The following is a 17,317-nucleotide window of genomic DNA, read 5'->3' as shown; positions in this document are numbered from 1 at the left end:
TCTTCAACAGAGGGTGGAATCATGAAGTTTTGGCCAAATGTCACTATAACAAACACATTGTAGAAGCAGACAATCAAATAAACTAGTCCTTCTACTCATTCTAGTCATGTCTGTCATATATTTTAAATGTTAATACCAGTTTTAAGCTCAATTTACAAGAATCCACTTACAAGAAATTGAGAGGAATTTTAAGTAGCATGGTCGAACTTCATTTGGCACAAATGTAGGAGATCAAACACAAGGGTTTGTTGTTTGATTTTTACTCTTGTCTGGGTGTGTAACGCTGGTACGGGTGCTGCCCATTCATCTTAACTGCAGCTGTTTTTGCTCAGAGCTCAAATGGATGAAGGTGAGAGTATGTGGGAGAGGTTATAAATAACAAATTGAGGAGAGGTTGTTTTGTTTCACTCTGTCATCATTATATTGTGTCAATTATAAGCCAACTCGCAGACGCCTACTTCTATGTCTACTGGGGTAGCGTGAGATTTATTTTGTTGTAACCATAGTGGTCTAATGTGAAACAATGAATACAGAAAAAGGAAAAGAACAAGAGGCCTACAGGTCATTTTTTCAAGTAAAACAAATAGAGCATCTTGACAGTATGAGCAACGGGCGAATTAAACTAAAAAGCCCATGAAATAATCCAAATTAACCAGTGCAATTCAAAAAATCATGGGAAGAAATGCTTCTAAGGCCCAAAAAAGAGTTTGTTTGAGGTACTCTTTGGAAAAAGAGATTCATAAAGTAGATGACAAACAGGAAGAAAACTCCAAGGCACTCTCTTTAAGCCAGTGGATTCCAACCTTTTTTGGGTCGTGACCCCATTTTAACATCACAAATTTCTGGCAACCCCAGACATTCAAAACAGAGACTTTTTTTTGCTAAAATTAACTTGTTTTGATCATGTAATAGTTTGCTATACTATGTTATAAATAAACGTTAATTTTAAATGACATTTAGTCTGTATAATGTATATTATTATGGATAGAGGCAGAAAAGCCAGGTGTAGATTACTGCACAAAGTGAGAATTTTATTTTCCTTGGTCAAGATATGTACAGTCAGTCCAGCTTGTATTTACAAGGCTGACAATTAATACTGAACAAACAATAACTCAAACTATGAATTATGAAAGAGCTGCAGCATCTGAAACCGACCACAATGAACATTTGAAAGAAAAACAGTACCACAGTGCTTCAGTTTCAGCTTCACAGTTTGTCATGTCTTTTATCTATTGTGATTGTCTCTCTCAACTCACCATATATGATTTATTAGTAACTTTTATTATTTTTTATTTATTTATTTTTATCTATCACTAGAAATTTCAGGTGACCCCACTTGAATTCCACCCAACGTGGGGTCCCGACCCCAAGGTTGAAAAACATTGTTTTATGCACTAAAATACCTAAAGAGGTCTATATATGACCATACCATGAGAATAAAGGCATTTTAATGTGTAAAGAGAGAGCCTTGGAGTTTTCTTCCTGTTTGTCATTGACCAGTGTTATATTGTTCTTCATGAGTTTCTACATACCAACATTCTTGTCTTTTCCTTACCATGTCTTTAACCTCCTGAGACCCAGCTATGGGTTTTCTGTCCACATTTGTGGACAAGAGTTTCACAACTTTATACAAAAAAAAAAAGAAAAAAAAAAAAAAAAAAAAAGAAAACTGTCCACCACAAAGGACATTCCATAAAGATTTTACAAAACTACATCTGAAAAAACTGTTGCATCATGATGTTTCCAATATAGGCACTTATTTAATAAAAAACAAAAAAAGCCTGTACTTTGCTGACATTTCCTGGGTCTTAGGAGGTTAATGCTTTTTCATACCATTTCTGATGTTATAATTTCATGTAACATTTCTTGAAGATTATAGCACATAATAGAAGCCTAAGACAGATTCACGCAACTAGGAATTTACGATTTAGCTAAAAAAAAAAAAAACATTCTATTGCCATGCTGTCACTATAAGTGCCTAACCCTATGTGATAAAATAGATGTGTGAGCCTTTCTAATTACACATCTCAGGCCTGACATGATAAAGGAAGAAGAACTACAGCTAAACTGACAATGACAGATGATTTAAGGTTGTGATCATACCAGCAGCTGACTGAGAGCAGCTGGAAATGTGATGTTCAGGCATCACAAATGCAAATTATGTGAACAAAGAGAAAATAGCTGAAATGATAATGGTTTGGGTTTTAGGATTACTCTTCAATCTAGTTTGGAGTCTGATGTGTTTTTTATTCTAACTGTTCTATTTCAACACAGCATTTAAATAAGAACATAATATGCATGTTATCTATGCAGTCATTTTGACCCTAAGGGCTTTTTTCCTACCAATTTCCTTCCCCTGTGTGTGAATAAATGTCAGGGTATACTAATGCTCTATAAAGAGGGCAAGGACATACGAAATTCTAAATGGAAAAGGTTAATGCATTCTTAAGTTAATCATCACAGTCAAGGTTCTGTTCTGTAAAGCAGTGGCTTTGCTGCATTACATTCAATTCCACATCAACATTATAGAGCAACAGTCAACATCTTATTATACATTATGGCTTTTTCATGATAGTAACTGAAAGACAATACAACAAAAGCTATTTTATTTGGATTACATCTATGCATATGATGCTCATATTTGCTGACATGCTCTTTCATACATGTTTATGAAATCAGTGTGGGTGCAAAAAAAAAAAAAACATAAATCCTGAATTATTTAGTATTTATTTCACACCCATCCAATATAAACAGAATATGAATTTACCAAGAGGTGCTGACATTGCCTCATGCATGTTCTGCTTTCATCAACTAAAAAAAAAAATACTGGCTACTTAAACATTAACAAAACAGAACGCAGAGGGGACACTCATATTCATATTATCACTGTTTGTTTTAGTCTCCATTTGGGGAAGAATGACCTTCTGACCTTCTATGATGGTGATGACCTGACAGCCAACATCCTGGGCCAGTACAGTGGCACTCGACCGCACTTCAAACTCTACACATCTATGGCTGATGTCACTGTTCAGTTTCAGTCCGATCCAGCCACTAATATCTATGGATACAACAATGGATTTGTGGTCCACTTCTTTGGTGAGCATGACACTTTTTTTAATCACTTATATTAAATCTAAATATTTTGGTCTGGTTTACTTCGATCCATAAGTAGATGTGTGTTGAAGTGCATTGAAAGTACACTGTGGACAAATATGGACTGAAATATAAGGATATATAACATTTACAGCTTGTAGGACAGAGAGAATTATCAAGATAAATGTCATTCAATGTTTCTTTTAACTTTAAAAGGATATTTCTTCCTGTTTTTATGGTTTAAAATGACAAAGTGTGAAAATTGTTTTCCAAATGTCTGATCTTAAAACAATTTGAATGATAAAATTAAACTATAATGAAAACTCCAAAACTATTATAACCTTGATCTGCACTTAATAAATGCTTCAAAGCTTGTTTTTACTCAATATTAAAGTTAAATTTCTTATTTAGTTTTGACTTTTTTTCTCTTAATTCAGTTAGTTTTAATTAGTTTTTGTTATTTTCTAAATGCTTAGTTTTAGTTGCTTTATATCTTTTATCTTCTTCACCGTCGAATTCAGATAAATCCCATACAGGACTCTGCTGCTTTCTCCCAACTTTAGTCTCCATGTTTCAAGGTAGAGTGGAGACGAGAAGACGTCTAAATGACAAGTGACAAGAAGTGGCAGAGCATTAAATATCATATGGTGCCAGCAACTAAAATTGCTTGGGGAAATAAATCGATTTTATATCAATCTGACATTGACAAAGACATAAACGAAGGGAATTTTATCCAGAATTTTTATACGTTTTAGTTAGTTTTGTAAACACACAATACAGTTTCAGTTAGTTATCGTTTTTTTCTTTTAATTATAGTTTTTATTTATTTCAGTTAATGAAAATGTTTTTACAATTCTAGTTTTCATCATTTTGTTAGTTTTAGTTAACGATAATAACCTTGGTGCAGATAACAATATACAAGGTGCAATTCATTCATTCATTCATTATCTGAACCCGCTTTATCCTCATTAAGGTCGTGGGGGTCACTGAAGCCTAACCCAGCTACTTATAGGCAAAGGCGGGGTACATCCTGGACGAGTCACCAGTTCATTGCAGGGCTGACATATAGAGACAAACAACCAATCACTCTCACATTCACACCTATGGGCAATTTAGATTAACCGATTAACCTATCAGTGCATTAGAATTAATGACATTCTTGTGGTTCAAACACGTTCTATACATGAAATCACCTGGTATTACATGAATGTCATCATTAAAATTAAGTTACAGTTACATTAACACTTTGGCAATATTGTCATGTATTTGGATGGTGGGAGGAAGTTAGAGTACCCGCAGAGAACATACGCGGACACGGGGAAACCAAACTCCACTCAGAAAGGTGTTGGAATACAAGGTGCAATAAAAATGTGCATTGCAGTGATATTTATTGCACCATCACTTCACAGGAAGAAGGTCCTGGGTTCAATTCCACCACAGATCGGTGTGGGCCCTTCTATGTGGAGTTTGCATGTTCTCTCTGGGTTAATAGACTAATTTCTCAAAGTGTGAAAGTGAGAATTAAAGGCTGTTCGATCTGAACATGTCAGCCCTGCAATGAACTGGCCACATACAGTCGTGGAAAAAATTATTAGACCACCCTTGTTTTCTTCAATTTCTTGTTCATTTTAATGCCTGGTACAACTAAAGGTACATTTGTTTGGACAAATATAATGATAACAACAAAAATAGCTCATAAGAGTTTAATTTCAGAGCTGATATCTAGCCATTTTCCATGTTTTCTTGATAATAACCAAAATCACTTTAATTCTTACATCAGTAGCAATGGCACTGTACTGCCAAAAACAGTGCTTTTAGGCATTCCATGTTTTCTTTTCTGTCTGTTTTAGTCACATGATAGACGCAATAGTTAGTACTTGATTGCATATCCATTGTTTTTGATGACTTTTGATGGTCTGATCATTTTTTCTGCGACTGTATCCTGAGTGTGCCTTGCCTTTGCCTGATAGTGGTGAAGTAATAGTAGCATGGATAGGATCCTGCAACACTCATAAGGGTTAAGTGGTTCAGAAAACGGATGGATGGATATTTATTGCAACATGAAATGATATTTGTCATTATGGCGTTGTAGCCCAGCTTCTTTTTTTGCAATGAGCCACGTGAATTCCATCTATTTCAATACATTTGTCTCGACAGTGTACATATGTTCAGGAAATGTCTCTCTAAAGATCTTTCAGTCATATATCTTTTAGACTTCATAATGTATCTGACAGCAACGTAAGAAACCACACTATTATTCTGAAACATCAGTTTTGCTAAAAAAAGCATGTGCTATAATATAAAATAATACCTCCCAGCATCTTACAAATAAGAAACACAATCTTTATTTGTTCTGCTGTCTCCTAAGGCTTCTTTTTCCCTTGCTATGCCTCGTAAATCTGTCTGTCTGTCTGTCTGTCTGTCTGTCTGTGTGTCTGTTGGCTTATACCAGGTGCACAGGATTAGACAACTAACAGAGAAACACAATAATAGGGTGCACTTCAACATCAGCTGGTCCTGTCCAATGCTTTGTGTTGCTGGCAGTGTGTGCAGTAGTTATGGAGGCACAGATTGACTGGTGCCAAACCCCATGCTGGGTTTCTCCCAGTAAACATCACAGGGCTATATTTATATGTTCTTCGCCAACCGCTGCTGCTTCGTACGTGGAACAGTCATGTGCTTGTATTTGCTCAGTCAGAAGAAGGAGTTTCTGCATATTAATACTAGAATAATTGATATCATGTCATTAATTATTCATAATCATATGCATACATAAATAAATGAACAGCAATTATTGTGTTTGTTATACACAGAAATGTATTTTTGTCCTCCCACTGATGTCGTCTTCCTTATTCATGCTGGCTATTAACTAATTTTCTGTCACTCTTCTTTTGTGTCAACACAATGCAACGCCACCTGCTCCGTGACCACTAACAGAGGTGGCGAGGAACGACACCTGCTCTGAGCTACCGGAAATCACCAACGGCTGGAAGAGCACATCCCACCCTGACCTTATCCACGGCACCGTCGTCACCTATCAGTGCTACCCTGGATTTGAGCTGGTGGGGTCTGAGATCCTCATGTGCCAGTGGGATCTTACATGGAGCGGTGATGTGCCGAGATGTGAGGAAGGTGAGAGGAAACACACAAAAGCAAACACTAACTGAACCCAACACAGTCATTATGGAGTCAATGTAGTGGCTAGAACAGGGGTGTCAAACATATGGTACACGGACCAAAACTGGCTCGCCAAAGCTTCTGATCTAGGGCAAAGGGTGAATTTGCAAAGTGCAAAAATGACAAGGGTCAAGGATGTCAGACTCATTGTAGCCCAATTTAATCTCAAGTGTCAGACCAGTAAAAAATAATAGCAGAATAACCAGTACTGAAAACACCAAATTCCAAACTCCAACACTTTAACAATATTTTGCCTGCTACTATTTTGGGTCTTTGTAGATCTACTGCAATCTCTAATGCGCATGTATAAATGATAAGCTGAGGCATAATATCATTAAAATTGCACTTATTTTTTGAAGCAGTTTCAGGTTGTTCGTGGTTGTTCAGGTTATTCACATTTTTTTGTGAAAGGATAGTTTATAAATCTAAACATTTTCATAATTTATTTGTACTTTTTTTCACTAAAACAAACATAAAATTTGGAGTTAGTATTTTTAAGTTACTCTACTTTTATTTTACTGGTCAGGCTAAAATGAGTTTGACACCCCTGGGCTAGATCATTTAAATTGCAAACATCTACAGCTCTGGAAACCACTGCAATTTCCTCTGAAATCAGCCTGTCTGCATGTATCACAGCCTTTCCATTCCTGTGTCTGTTGAATTCCAACACAAGCACACCTTATTCTACTTAATAAACACCTGATCCATGTCTTATTTAAGAAGGAGAAGTATAAAAACCGCTACTGAGGCCATCACTATCTTCGTGTAATATGACTAGCAGGGTGGCAAAAATAGTGCTATTAGTACAAAAAATAGGCCTGCACGATACTGGAAAAAACTGACATTGCGATTTTTTTTTGCCCTGCAATATATATTACTATATGAAATAGCTGTGTGGTGCCAATGTAAATGATCAAACAAATTAGTTGTGTTACCTCTCGTTGTGGCAACAATTGGAAGGCACTATTGACACAGAACACGTGTTTCAGTATCATCCTTCTTGTAGCCGAAATAATTACAGATAACTGATGTTGCTTTTCTTTTGTGCACCAAGTCTTCGTTTTCTGTAATTTTCTCTTGTTCGTTGCTCATTTTTCAATGTTGTTACCAGCGACTCACTCCGTGTGTAGTGGCGTGAACTGATTAAGAACGGTTGTGACTGGTGGATCGCTGTGCACAGTGTGTGTCAGGTACCCTTGAAATGAGATGAGAACACGTTGAGTTCAATTGCCTCCTACATTACAGGACCTGCAATGTGACTATTGTGTGCACATACATTGCGGTGATGATGCTCAAATGATATACTGTGCAGCTCTAACAAAAACTTAAGTACAAATTATGGAATCAAAGAATAACTACTGAAAACTACTGGATTTCTGCTCTGACAATGTTCCCAAACTCTGAGGACTGTTTTTTATATCAGGACAATGCTCCTGGCCTCAGCTAGGTCAATAAAGGTGTGGATGACGGACCACCATATGAAGACCCTGTCATGGCCAGTCCAATCTCCAGACCTGAACCCACTTTGAAAACTTCTGGAGGAACATGGATGGTCACAAGTCATGGAACATTGTTGAGCTTCTTGAATTTCTGTGTCAGGAGCTGCATAAAGTCATCCAACAGCAACAGTGGAGAGCCAAGACAAGTGAAAGCTGTCATTGAAAATCAGGATTATTCCACCAAATATTGATGTCTGAACTTTTCCCAAGTTACAACATTAGTATTGTGTTGTTTAGAAATTAATATGAAACTGTTTTCTTTACATTATTTGACATCGGCATTTCTTTTGTTATTTTGACCATTTATCGTGTTCTGCAAATACATGCTCTAAATAACAATACTTTTATTTGGAATTTGAGAGAAATGTTGTCGGACATTTAGAGAATAAAACAAAAATGTGCATTTTACTCAAACACATAACTATAAATGATAAAATCAAAGAAAGTGATAATTTTGCAGTGGTCTCTTATTTTTTTCCAGAGCTGTAGATGACTCTTGCACATTCAGAAAGTATATATTTGGACAATGAATACTTTTTTTCTACCATTGCACCTTTGCTAACAAGACAGGAAGAACAAATACTAATCATCATTATTGTTTTTTGTAATATGTAGTCATGACATGCCAGGACCCGGGAAACGCTGAGCACAGTCGCAGGGTGGTCACCGGCAGCCGCTTTACTGTGGGATCAACAGTGCAGTTTATCTGTCATAAAGGCTACGTCTTATCTGGCAACAGCCTCCTCACCTGCTACAACCGTGATTCGGCCACGCCAAAGTGGAGCGAGAGGCTGCCCAAATGTGTCCGTAAGTCCCAAACAACCAATATATGGTAATGTACAGGTTATATTTTAATTAGAACTGGAGTTTACTAATTCGATTTGATACATGCGGCATATTGTTACATACTGTCTGCAAGTTAGTAGAGTACTCCTTTAACTGGATACTAGTATAAATGACATTGATAGTAATTTCAAGTCTGTGTGTCTAGAATTTTTGGTCTAAATCAGGAGTGTCAAACATGCAGCCCGCAGGCTAAAGGGTCCAATCCGGCCAACGGTATGAATTTTAAAATTACACTGAAGATATTAACAGTCAAGGGTGTCAAAGTCATTTTAGTTCAGTGGTCGCATACAGCCGAATTTGATCTCAAGTGAATGGAACCAGTAAAATAATAGCATTGTAGCATAATATCCTAATTTTTTTTTTCTCTTTTTTGTTTTAGTATTTAAAAAAAAAGTAAAATTACATAATGAAAATGTGAACATTTACAAACTACCCGTGCACTAAAATGTGAATAATCTAAGCAACATGGACAACCTATAATTTCTTAAGAAAAATAAGCAGAATTTTAACAATATTATGCATGTTACTAAATGTTTTGTGCCTTTGTAGATCCATTGTGACCTGTATGTTGTAATGCACATGTGTAAATGGGAAGCTGAGGTATATTATTGTGAAAATTGCACTTTTTTGCACTAAAACAAATAGACAAAATCAGAGTTATTATTTATAGGTTATTATGCTATTATTTTTGTGGTCTGGCCCACTTGACATGAAATTCGGCAGTATGTGACCCCTGATCTAAAATGATTTTGACACCCCTGGGCTAAACATGTTCAAATTACTCCCTGGTATCATGTGCATCTGGATATGGGCCCAGCCAAGTGAGTAACGGAGTGAGAAAGCACTGCGGAGCAATACATTCCATATCTGTTTTTAAAAATGTATTTAGCAGCAAGCATAAGAGCTCAAATTGTAGGTTTAAGCAAGTACTTTAACATGCCATGAAGGAATAATAACCAAATATTTAACAACAACATGAATTCATCATCATTGACAAAGTAACAGTGAGGAAAAATATACAGCGGTTATTGAAGGTGTGGAAAAAAAGACAAAAAATGCTGTTCCTCAAGGAAAGTGCAAATATTTAGCATACCACACTTTTCTTAATATATGAAAGTACATTATATCAAAAAATGAAACATATATCATTTTTATTTTAATTTTAAAAGACATTAATTCATGGTAACAGGGTGAGAATCCAAAAAAGTAACAGAGTGAGGTGTTTGTTCAGTGTGATGCACTATAATAATAATAATTAAAGATTTTATTAAAATACTGATAAAATTATCCGTCTTTGGCCACATGTTTCATTACTATATTTAATACACATCTTTTTGCTGTTTTTTTTATATATAATAAATAACATTCAGAACAATTATAGTATTTAATTATTAGGATATATAAGATTAGACACAGGCATATATTTTGAAGATTTATTTACACATTGCTATTTACATTCTGAATTTATGCTGTATATTCATTTATTTACAACATGTACTTTTCTTAATTTACACTGTATTCTCATATATTTTCTGATACATCCAGTTGTGATTCAGGTACAAAATAAATAAACACAATTTTAGAAACTAAAGATATATATTTTTCATGCTGAGTAATCCAATATATTATAATAATAACAATAATAATAATAATAATAATAATAATAATAATAATAATAATTAATAATAATAATAATAATAATAATAATAATAATAATAATAATAATAATAATTAAAAGAAATTGACCCTGATGTTCACTTTCACCTGTCCAGGCCCATAGGCTTTGTCGTAGGATGTACACCTCTTAATGTACCAAATGAAGTTATTTTTCCTCTTTTTTATTTTATTACTCACTGTTCTGTGTCTGTCCCTACCAGCTGAAAAATACGAGCCGTGCAGGAACCCTGGTGCTGCCTCCACTAGCGTGCAGAGCTCTGAAAAAGCCTTCTATCAAGCAGGAGAGACACTTACCTTCTCCTGCCACTCAGGCTACGAGCTGCAAGGCCACGCCACCATTTACTGTGTGCCTGGACACCCATCACAGTGGAATAGCACTCCCCCTGCCTGTAGACGTGAGTTATTACCATTATCACCTATGGGCTGTACAAACTGTTGACATTTGAGAGTGCAGCTTGAAATTTTATTTTTATTCTAAGTAAACTCTATATATTTTGAATGCTGGTCTCTGTAGAAATTAGTGTGACTTGTAACTAAATCGCAGTTTTTTCTTTACAGCATCTTCAACCCCGTATGTGGATGAACGCAGGTTGGATGGTGAGTTCTTGTTACAGTAGGCCTATTTATTACCTTCGCCAAGGAGGTTATGTTTTTGCCGGCGTTGGTTTGTCTGTCTGTCTGTCTGTCTGTCTGTCTGTCTGTCTGTGTGCAAGATAACTCAAAAAGTTATGGACAGATTTGGATGAAAATTTCAGGAAATGTTAATATTGGCACAAGGAACAAATGATTCAATTTTGGTGGTGATGGGGGGTGGGGTGGGGGGGTCATGGGGGCCCAGTGATCTGCCTTGGCAGAGGTCTGCGCTCTCCGAGTGCTTGTAGTTTTATTTTACCTTTATTTAACCAGGAACTCCCATTGAGATTAGGAATCTCTTTTGCAATCACACTTTCTTTTGTATTGTCCTCTATATGATGAACTGGGAGCCTCTTTGTTCGATGACGTGTTTATCCGAAATCCTGATATGTTCTAGAGCACTGATGATGATAAGATGAAATGGTTGTTTAGTTCAAATGTATATAAATTAGCATTATTTGTTTGTAAAGCCTAGAAAAAGCGGCAGATGTGTTTGTTTAACCCTTTCATGCATAGTGGTCACTACAGTGGACAGCTATTCTCTGGCTGTTCTCTTATCGTATTTTCAAGGATTTCATTGTTTTAGTTCCATATCATCCAACACAGTGGACGTTTATGCATCATCCCATGTACTGTAATTCATACCATTACTGAAACTTGGCTGTTCTAGATAAACCTGATCTGCAGTAACATGTTTGAGTGTAAATCAGGTGCTTGTTATTGTTGTTAGATTGTCATTAACATTATTTTTTTTTTTTTTTTTTTGCATTATATCTCCATAAAGTGAGTAATAACTATTATTAGAATTTGTTAAAATGTGACAAAACATCAGATTAACAACATTTTAAAAATTATTTCATAGTTTTCACACAGCGTATCGGTAAATACATGTTTCTTTGCTTCAAAAATTAAACACATGGTGTCCCGCTGAGTAGACATTTTTGCAACTCCATGAAAAATAGCTTCATAAAAAACTATTTCAATCGCATTATTTTTTTTTTCATGCCTAAAGAGGAATAAAAACACTCAACACTCACACAATTAAGGTTCTCACAATTCATGCATGAGAGGGTTAAATAGGTCAGTATATTGTCTTGTTAATATCTATTGTGCCTATTGTCTGGTATTTGGTCTTTGGTTTGTATTTTTGGTGTCTTCTAAGCCCATGTAAGGGCTGGGCATATTCTTATGCAGGACACAATTATAAAAACTCATTCAAACTCATTCATTGCAAGGGGGATCTGGCCAAGGTAGCGGCCATATGATGTCCAAACAACATAAAATGCACGCATGATACACAATGAACAATAAAACACAATAACAACTATTCAATACATAATGGCATCAAGAAAAACTGTGACATTCTTCCTTCACTGCATTCTCCATGATACTTTTAAAATCACGGTAACACTTTACAGGGTGGGGAAGCAAAATTTACAATGAACATTTTGTTGTTTTTTCTCAGCAGGCACTGCATCAATTGTTTTGAAACCAAACATATATTGATGTCATAATCATACCTAACACTATTATCCATACCTTTTCAGAAACTTTTGCCCATATGAGTAATCAGGAAAGCAAACGTCAAAGTGTGTGATTTGCTGAATGCACTCGTCACACCAAAGGAGATATCAAAAATAGTTGGAGTGTCCATAAAGACTGTTTATAATGTAAAGAAGAGAATGACTATGAGCAAAACTATTACGAGAAAGTCTGGAAGATACTATTAAAGAAGAATGGGAGAAGTTGTCACCCAAATATTTGAGGAACACTTGCACAAGTTTCAGGAAGCGTGTGAAGGCAGTTACTGAGAAAGAAGGAGGACACATGGAATAAAAACATTTTCTATTATGTAAATTTTCTTGTGGCAAATAAATTCTCATGACTTTCAATAAACTAATTGGTCATACACTGTCTTTCAATCCCTCCCTCAAAATATTGTAAATTTTGCTTCCCCACCCTGTATAATAAGTACACATTATGAAGCATTAGTTAAGCATTAACAAATACTGAATTCATCATTTCTAAAACATATTTCTTACATGAATACTCATTAATATATGATTTATAAGCACAGTTATAAAGGTTTTACTCATCATTAATAAGCTCATCTACAATGTGCTCAATGATTGTATTTTCATACGTTGTAAATTATGGATTCAGCGTTTAAAAATTTAGTATTGCATCACTTACAAACCAGTTATGACACACATTTATGCCTGCACGTACACTATTCAGACATGTACCAATGGTTAGTGAATATTTTAGTGGGTATTTTATACTAACTCACACATTTATTTTCCAATAGATGTCCTGTAAACAGTTATTAATACAGGAATTGATTATTTCAGGTAGTTATAAAGCACTTACTACTCATTAATTAAGTATATGGTGTGAGCTCATCCAAAGTGTGCACTGCCTATGCCATCTAAAGCATTTACGAATGAGATTTTCTGAATCTGATTCTGAATTCAGAATTTATGAAGTATGAAAATACAATCATTAAGCTCATTGTAGATGAGCTTATTAATGATGAGTAAAACCTTTATAACTGTACTTATAAACCATATATTGATGAGTATTCATGTCAGAAATATGCTTTATAAATCATGAATTCAGTATTTGTTAATGCTTAACTAATGCTTCATAGTGTGTACTTATTATAAAGTGTTACCAAAATCATTAACAGAAATGAATGTATGTAATATGTATGTCTGTCTTGACTGACAGAATATGGGAATATAATATCACATCAATCTGTCCTGGTTTTGTGTGTTTTGTCACAGTTGTTAATTTGGATTATGGTGTGGAAGGAACCAACATTGCCCTCGCTGTTTTCATTCCAACTGCAATCATCATGGTGGTTGTACTTGGGATTTATGTCTACTTTGCAAAGTAAGAAAAAAAAAAAAATTATATATATATAATTTAATTCATTTCACTTGAGACAGAGAAATAAGCTTTTACATGATATTCCCCATTCCTTTTCTCTTTACTCAGGCTTCAGGGAAAGTCGATCAGAATGCCATCATCCTCACCACCCTACGACAACATGACAGAAGAGTCGGCTTTTGAAAACCCAGTCTATGAGAGTGGAGTAAGTACTGATGACATGAACATGCAGGATGTGGATTCACAGAACACCAGCGTCCTGTCTTGATCCTCTGCCATCTGGCTGTCATCCTGGCATCATCTCATTTTTCACCAGCAGAGGGCCTCATTCATTTCATCTTCCATCTCCATATCATGAGTGAGTGAGCAATGAACTGCTGGACCCTGATAATAACTCTACTGGAATTACAAAGAAAAGACACGTTCCTCAACTTATACACTGAGGTCAAAAGATTCCTTTCCATCCCTTATAATCCATCATGTTCTTGTAGAAGTGAGAATGATATTTAAGTGTTACATCTTTCATGCTGTGAGTCATCTGTTTCCCATGTCATTATATAAATGTTGCATTAAACACTACCTCTTGATAAGTTTATCTCATGTAGCCACGACATCCATGTGAAATAAAACAATATGCATTTTCAACCTGCTACATATAGTTGTTATCTAAACTATGAAATAATGTCTATAAATCTACCAGAAATATAACTATAGCGTTAACACAAGCTGAAGCAAAATGTATCAGCACAGTTTCTCTCTGGTCTATTATTTCTTGACATAAATTGCTTTCAGTTGTGACTTGAGCGTCCTCTCCATTTTTCCTGCTCTCATAGCACTGGCAGACCCGTTCTAGATACTAAATGGTGTGGGTCTGTCCACTTTGGCTGAACTGCAGAAGACCTATAAGGTGAGATCTGTTCTGATACTGAGACCATGACTCACTGTCACAGCATGGGACAGATGACACATATACTGTTAAAATTTATTAAGAGCGTCAACTAAGAGAAGCACTTTACTTTGGGGTACACTGCTTGTTATGTTGTTTATTTGCTAATCTTATTAAAAACAAAACAAAACAAAACATTAATAAAATACAAATTTATGTAAAAATATGACAAATAATTGGGATTAAAATAAATCCTCAAGGTCTCTTACCAGGACTTCACTGAATTTTCAGTTTCTAAAATAATCAGACAAATCCAAAACCTCTACCTTTTTTAGTAAAAAGTCAAAATGCTTTCAGCTTCATACTAACAGGTATTTGCCTTGAAGTAAAGTATAAACAATGTGTTTTCTGATGTGACAATTGTCATGTTCATATTGAATTTTTAGACATGTACTGTGTTCTCATTCCATTTTAGTGAATGCCTTGGAAAAAATCCAAATCTTACCAAGTGCATTTTTCTAATTTCTAGTCAAAGTATCATACTTAAAATAAGACATAATCACCTAAAGAGTAAATTTTCAGTGAGAGATAAAAATGTATTTTTAGACAATAGATCCTGAAAATCTTATTTCAACAAATCTTACCAAAATAATTTTCATTTATTCCATTGGCAGATTTTTTTGCTTGAATTAAGCAAAAAAAAAAAAGAATAAATAAATAAAAATCTTAAATTAAGCAAAAAAAAAAAAAAAAAGCTTGAAATAAGCAAAAAAAAAAAAAAAAAAAAAAATCTGCCAATGGAGCAAGTGAAAGTTATTTTCGTAAGATTTCTTGAAATAAGATTTTCAGGATCTATTGTCTAAAAATAAGTTCTTATCTCTCTGAAATGTTAGTCTTTAGGTGATTATGTCTTATTTTAAGTGTGATGAGATATTTTGACTAGAAATAAGAAAAATACACTTATTAAGATTTGGATTTTTGCGATGTGGAGAAAACTGAGCTCATTGTCTGTTAAGAAAAGGATGAAACTGTATTAAAAAATAAACTCACAACTCATTTGTATGCATGTGAAAGACCCAAAGATGAAAAAAGACAAAAAAAATTATTTAAATGTTTATGTGTTTTTATTTATTGATTTGTACAATTTTTATTAGCATCCTCTGTTACCATGATTCCTTCTTAACCGGTTTATTTGTCTGGTTTTTACAGGACAAATGAAAAACATTAAGAGGTGTCCATAAAGAGACCTTAAAGCAAGAATTGCTCAAGCTTTGCCTTTTGGAACCCTCTCTGCACTGCTCATCTTTTCCTTTTATTTCCAAATTGTTTCTTTCCATTTTCCCTTTGTGCTGATATCTGTAAATATGTCCTTCTTTCCACGGTCAATTCTGTGAATCTGTGGATCACCATGGTGATATTTTTATAATGTAAATTGCTAATGACCGTTGGTGATTGTATGTTTTTCAGTACTTTTTGAGTCCCTATGCCACTAGCAATTAGAGATGGAAGGAAATGGTGCTCTGATTGTTGAGATTTGTCAGAAGAAAATGCCCGGTCACTGACATTCTTTGAAAATTTGCCACCATGACTATTTTTCTTTATGTGTAAGGTTCTGCTATTTGTAAATAAACTGCCTGTCCAATATGAGTGCCTCACGACTGACTATAACCCACAAAATCACATATAAATTGTATAGGTAAAGATTTGAATCGCATATTATTTATCTGTAGATGTGACATTGTTCTCCACACTCATTGTTTGCTTCATCAGTTTGTTTTCAAGAAACAAAGACAAGTATTTTCTTCATAAACTGTCATGTGGTTCCAACAACTTAAGGCCTCAGAGCAGTGGTTCCCAACCTTTTTTGGCTCGTGACCCCATTTTAACATCACGAAATTCTGGTGACCCCAGACATTCAAAACAGACTTTTTTTTTTTTTTTTTTTTTTAAATAAAATGAACTTGTTTTGATCATGTAATAGTTTGCTATACTATGTTGCAAATAAATGTTAATTTTAGATGACATTTAGTCTATATAATGTATATTATTATGGATGGAGGCAGAAAAACCAAGTGTAGATTACTGCACAAAGTGAGAATTGTATTTTCCTTGGTCAGGATATGTACAGTCAGTCCAGCTTGGATTTACAAGGCTGACAATTAATACTGATGAAAAAAGGTGAACGACACGCACATCCAAAATTAGAGGTGTGCTGGATCCCAAAAACAGTAGAACGTGAGAAAAAATAAAGGAAGGTCCGCACAACCAGTGAGCTCCCAAACCATTTAATCGTGACGTTTCGGGCCAAGGCCCTTCATCAGATCAGTCTGATGAAGGGCCTTGGCCCGAAACGTCACGATTAAATGGTTTGGGAGCTCACTGGTTGTGCGGACCTTCCTTTATTTTTTCTGACAATTAATACTGAACAAACAAGAATTCAAACTATGAATTATGAAAGAGCTGCAGCATCTGAAACTGACCACAATGGACATTTGAAAGATAAAAAGTACCACAGTGCTTCAGTTTCAGCTTCACAGTTTGTCACGTCTTTTATCTATTATGATTGTCTCTCTCAACTCACCACATATTTTTTTATTAGCAAATTGTTTTTTTT

At 35.0% G+C, this 17,317-nt stretch overlaps 1 protein-coding gene across 5 annotated transcripts in view; it reads left to right on the top strand.

Annotated features, from left to right (window-relative positions):
- LOC115432816 (seizure protein 6-like) overlaps nt 1-16,347 on the top strand; it is a 103,127-nt gene extending 86,780 nt beyond the window's left edge. The window contains exons 10-18 of one of the 5 annotated variants that reach the window (XR_003937257.1): nt 2,900-3,096; nt 6,031-6,225; nt 8,385-8,576; nt 10,493-10,687; nt 10,851-10,889; nt 13,712-13,820; nt 13,926-14,175; nt 14,651-14,724; nt 15,913-16,347. Coding sequence is in view for 2 of the 5 variants with exons in the window: in XM_030153823.1 (XP_030009683.1) it covers nt 2,900-3,096; nt 6,031-6,225; nt 8,385-8,576; nt 10,493-10,687; nt 10,851-10,889; nt 13,712-13,820; nt 13,926-14,085 (1,087 nt within the window). In the remaining 3 variants the exon portion in view is untranslated. Of the gene's footprint in view, nt 1-2,899; nt 3,097-6,030; nt 6,226-8,384; nt 8,577-10,492; nt 10,688-10,850; nt 10,890-13,711; nt 13,821-13,925; nt 15,097-15,912 lie in introns of those variants that run through there. The other 4 variants (XM_030153824.1, XR_003937255.1, XR_003937256.1 and 1 more) reach the window with 4 other exon arrangements.
- The last annotated feature ends 970 nt before the right edge of the window (nt 16,348-17,317 follow it).

This window comes from Sphaeramia orbicularis, chromosome 14 (assembly GCF_902148855.1).
Source record: "Sphaeramia orbicularis chromosome 14, fSphaOr1.1, whole genome shotgun sequence".
Lineage (NCBI taxonomy): Eukaryota > Metazoa > Chordata > Actinopteri > Kurtiformes > Apogonidae > Sphaeramia > Sphaeramia orbicularis.
The sequence above is the reverse complement of the archived record's forward strand: the minus strand, read 5'-3'. Positions and strand labels throughout refer to the sequence as shown.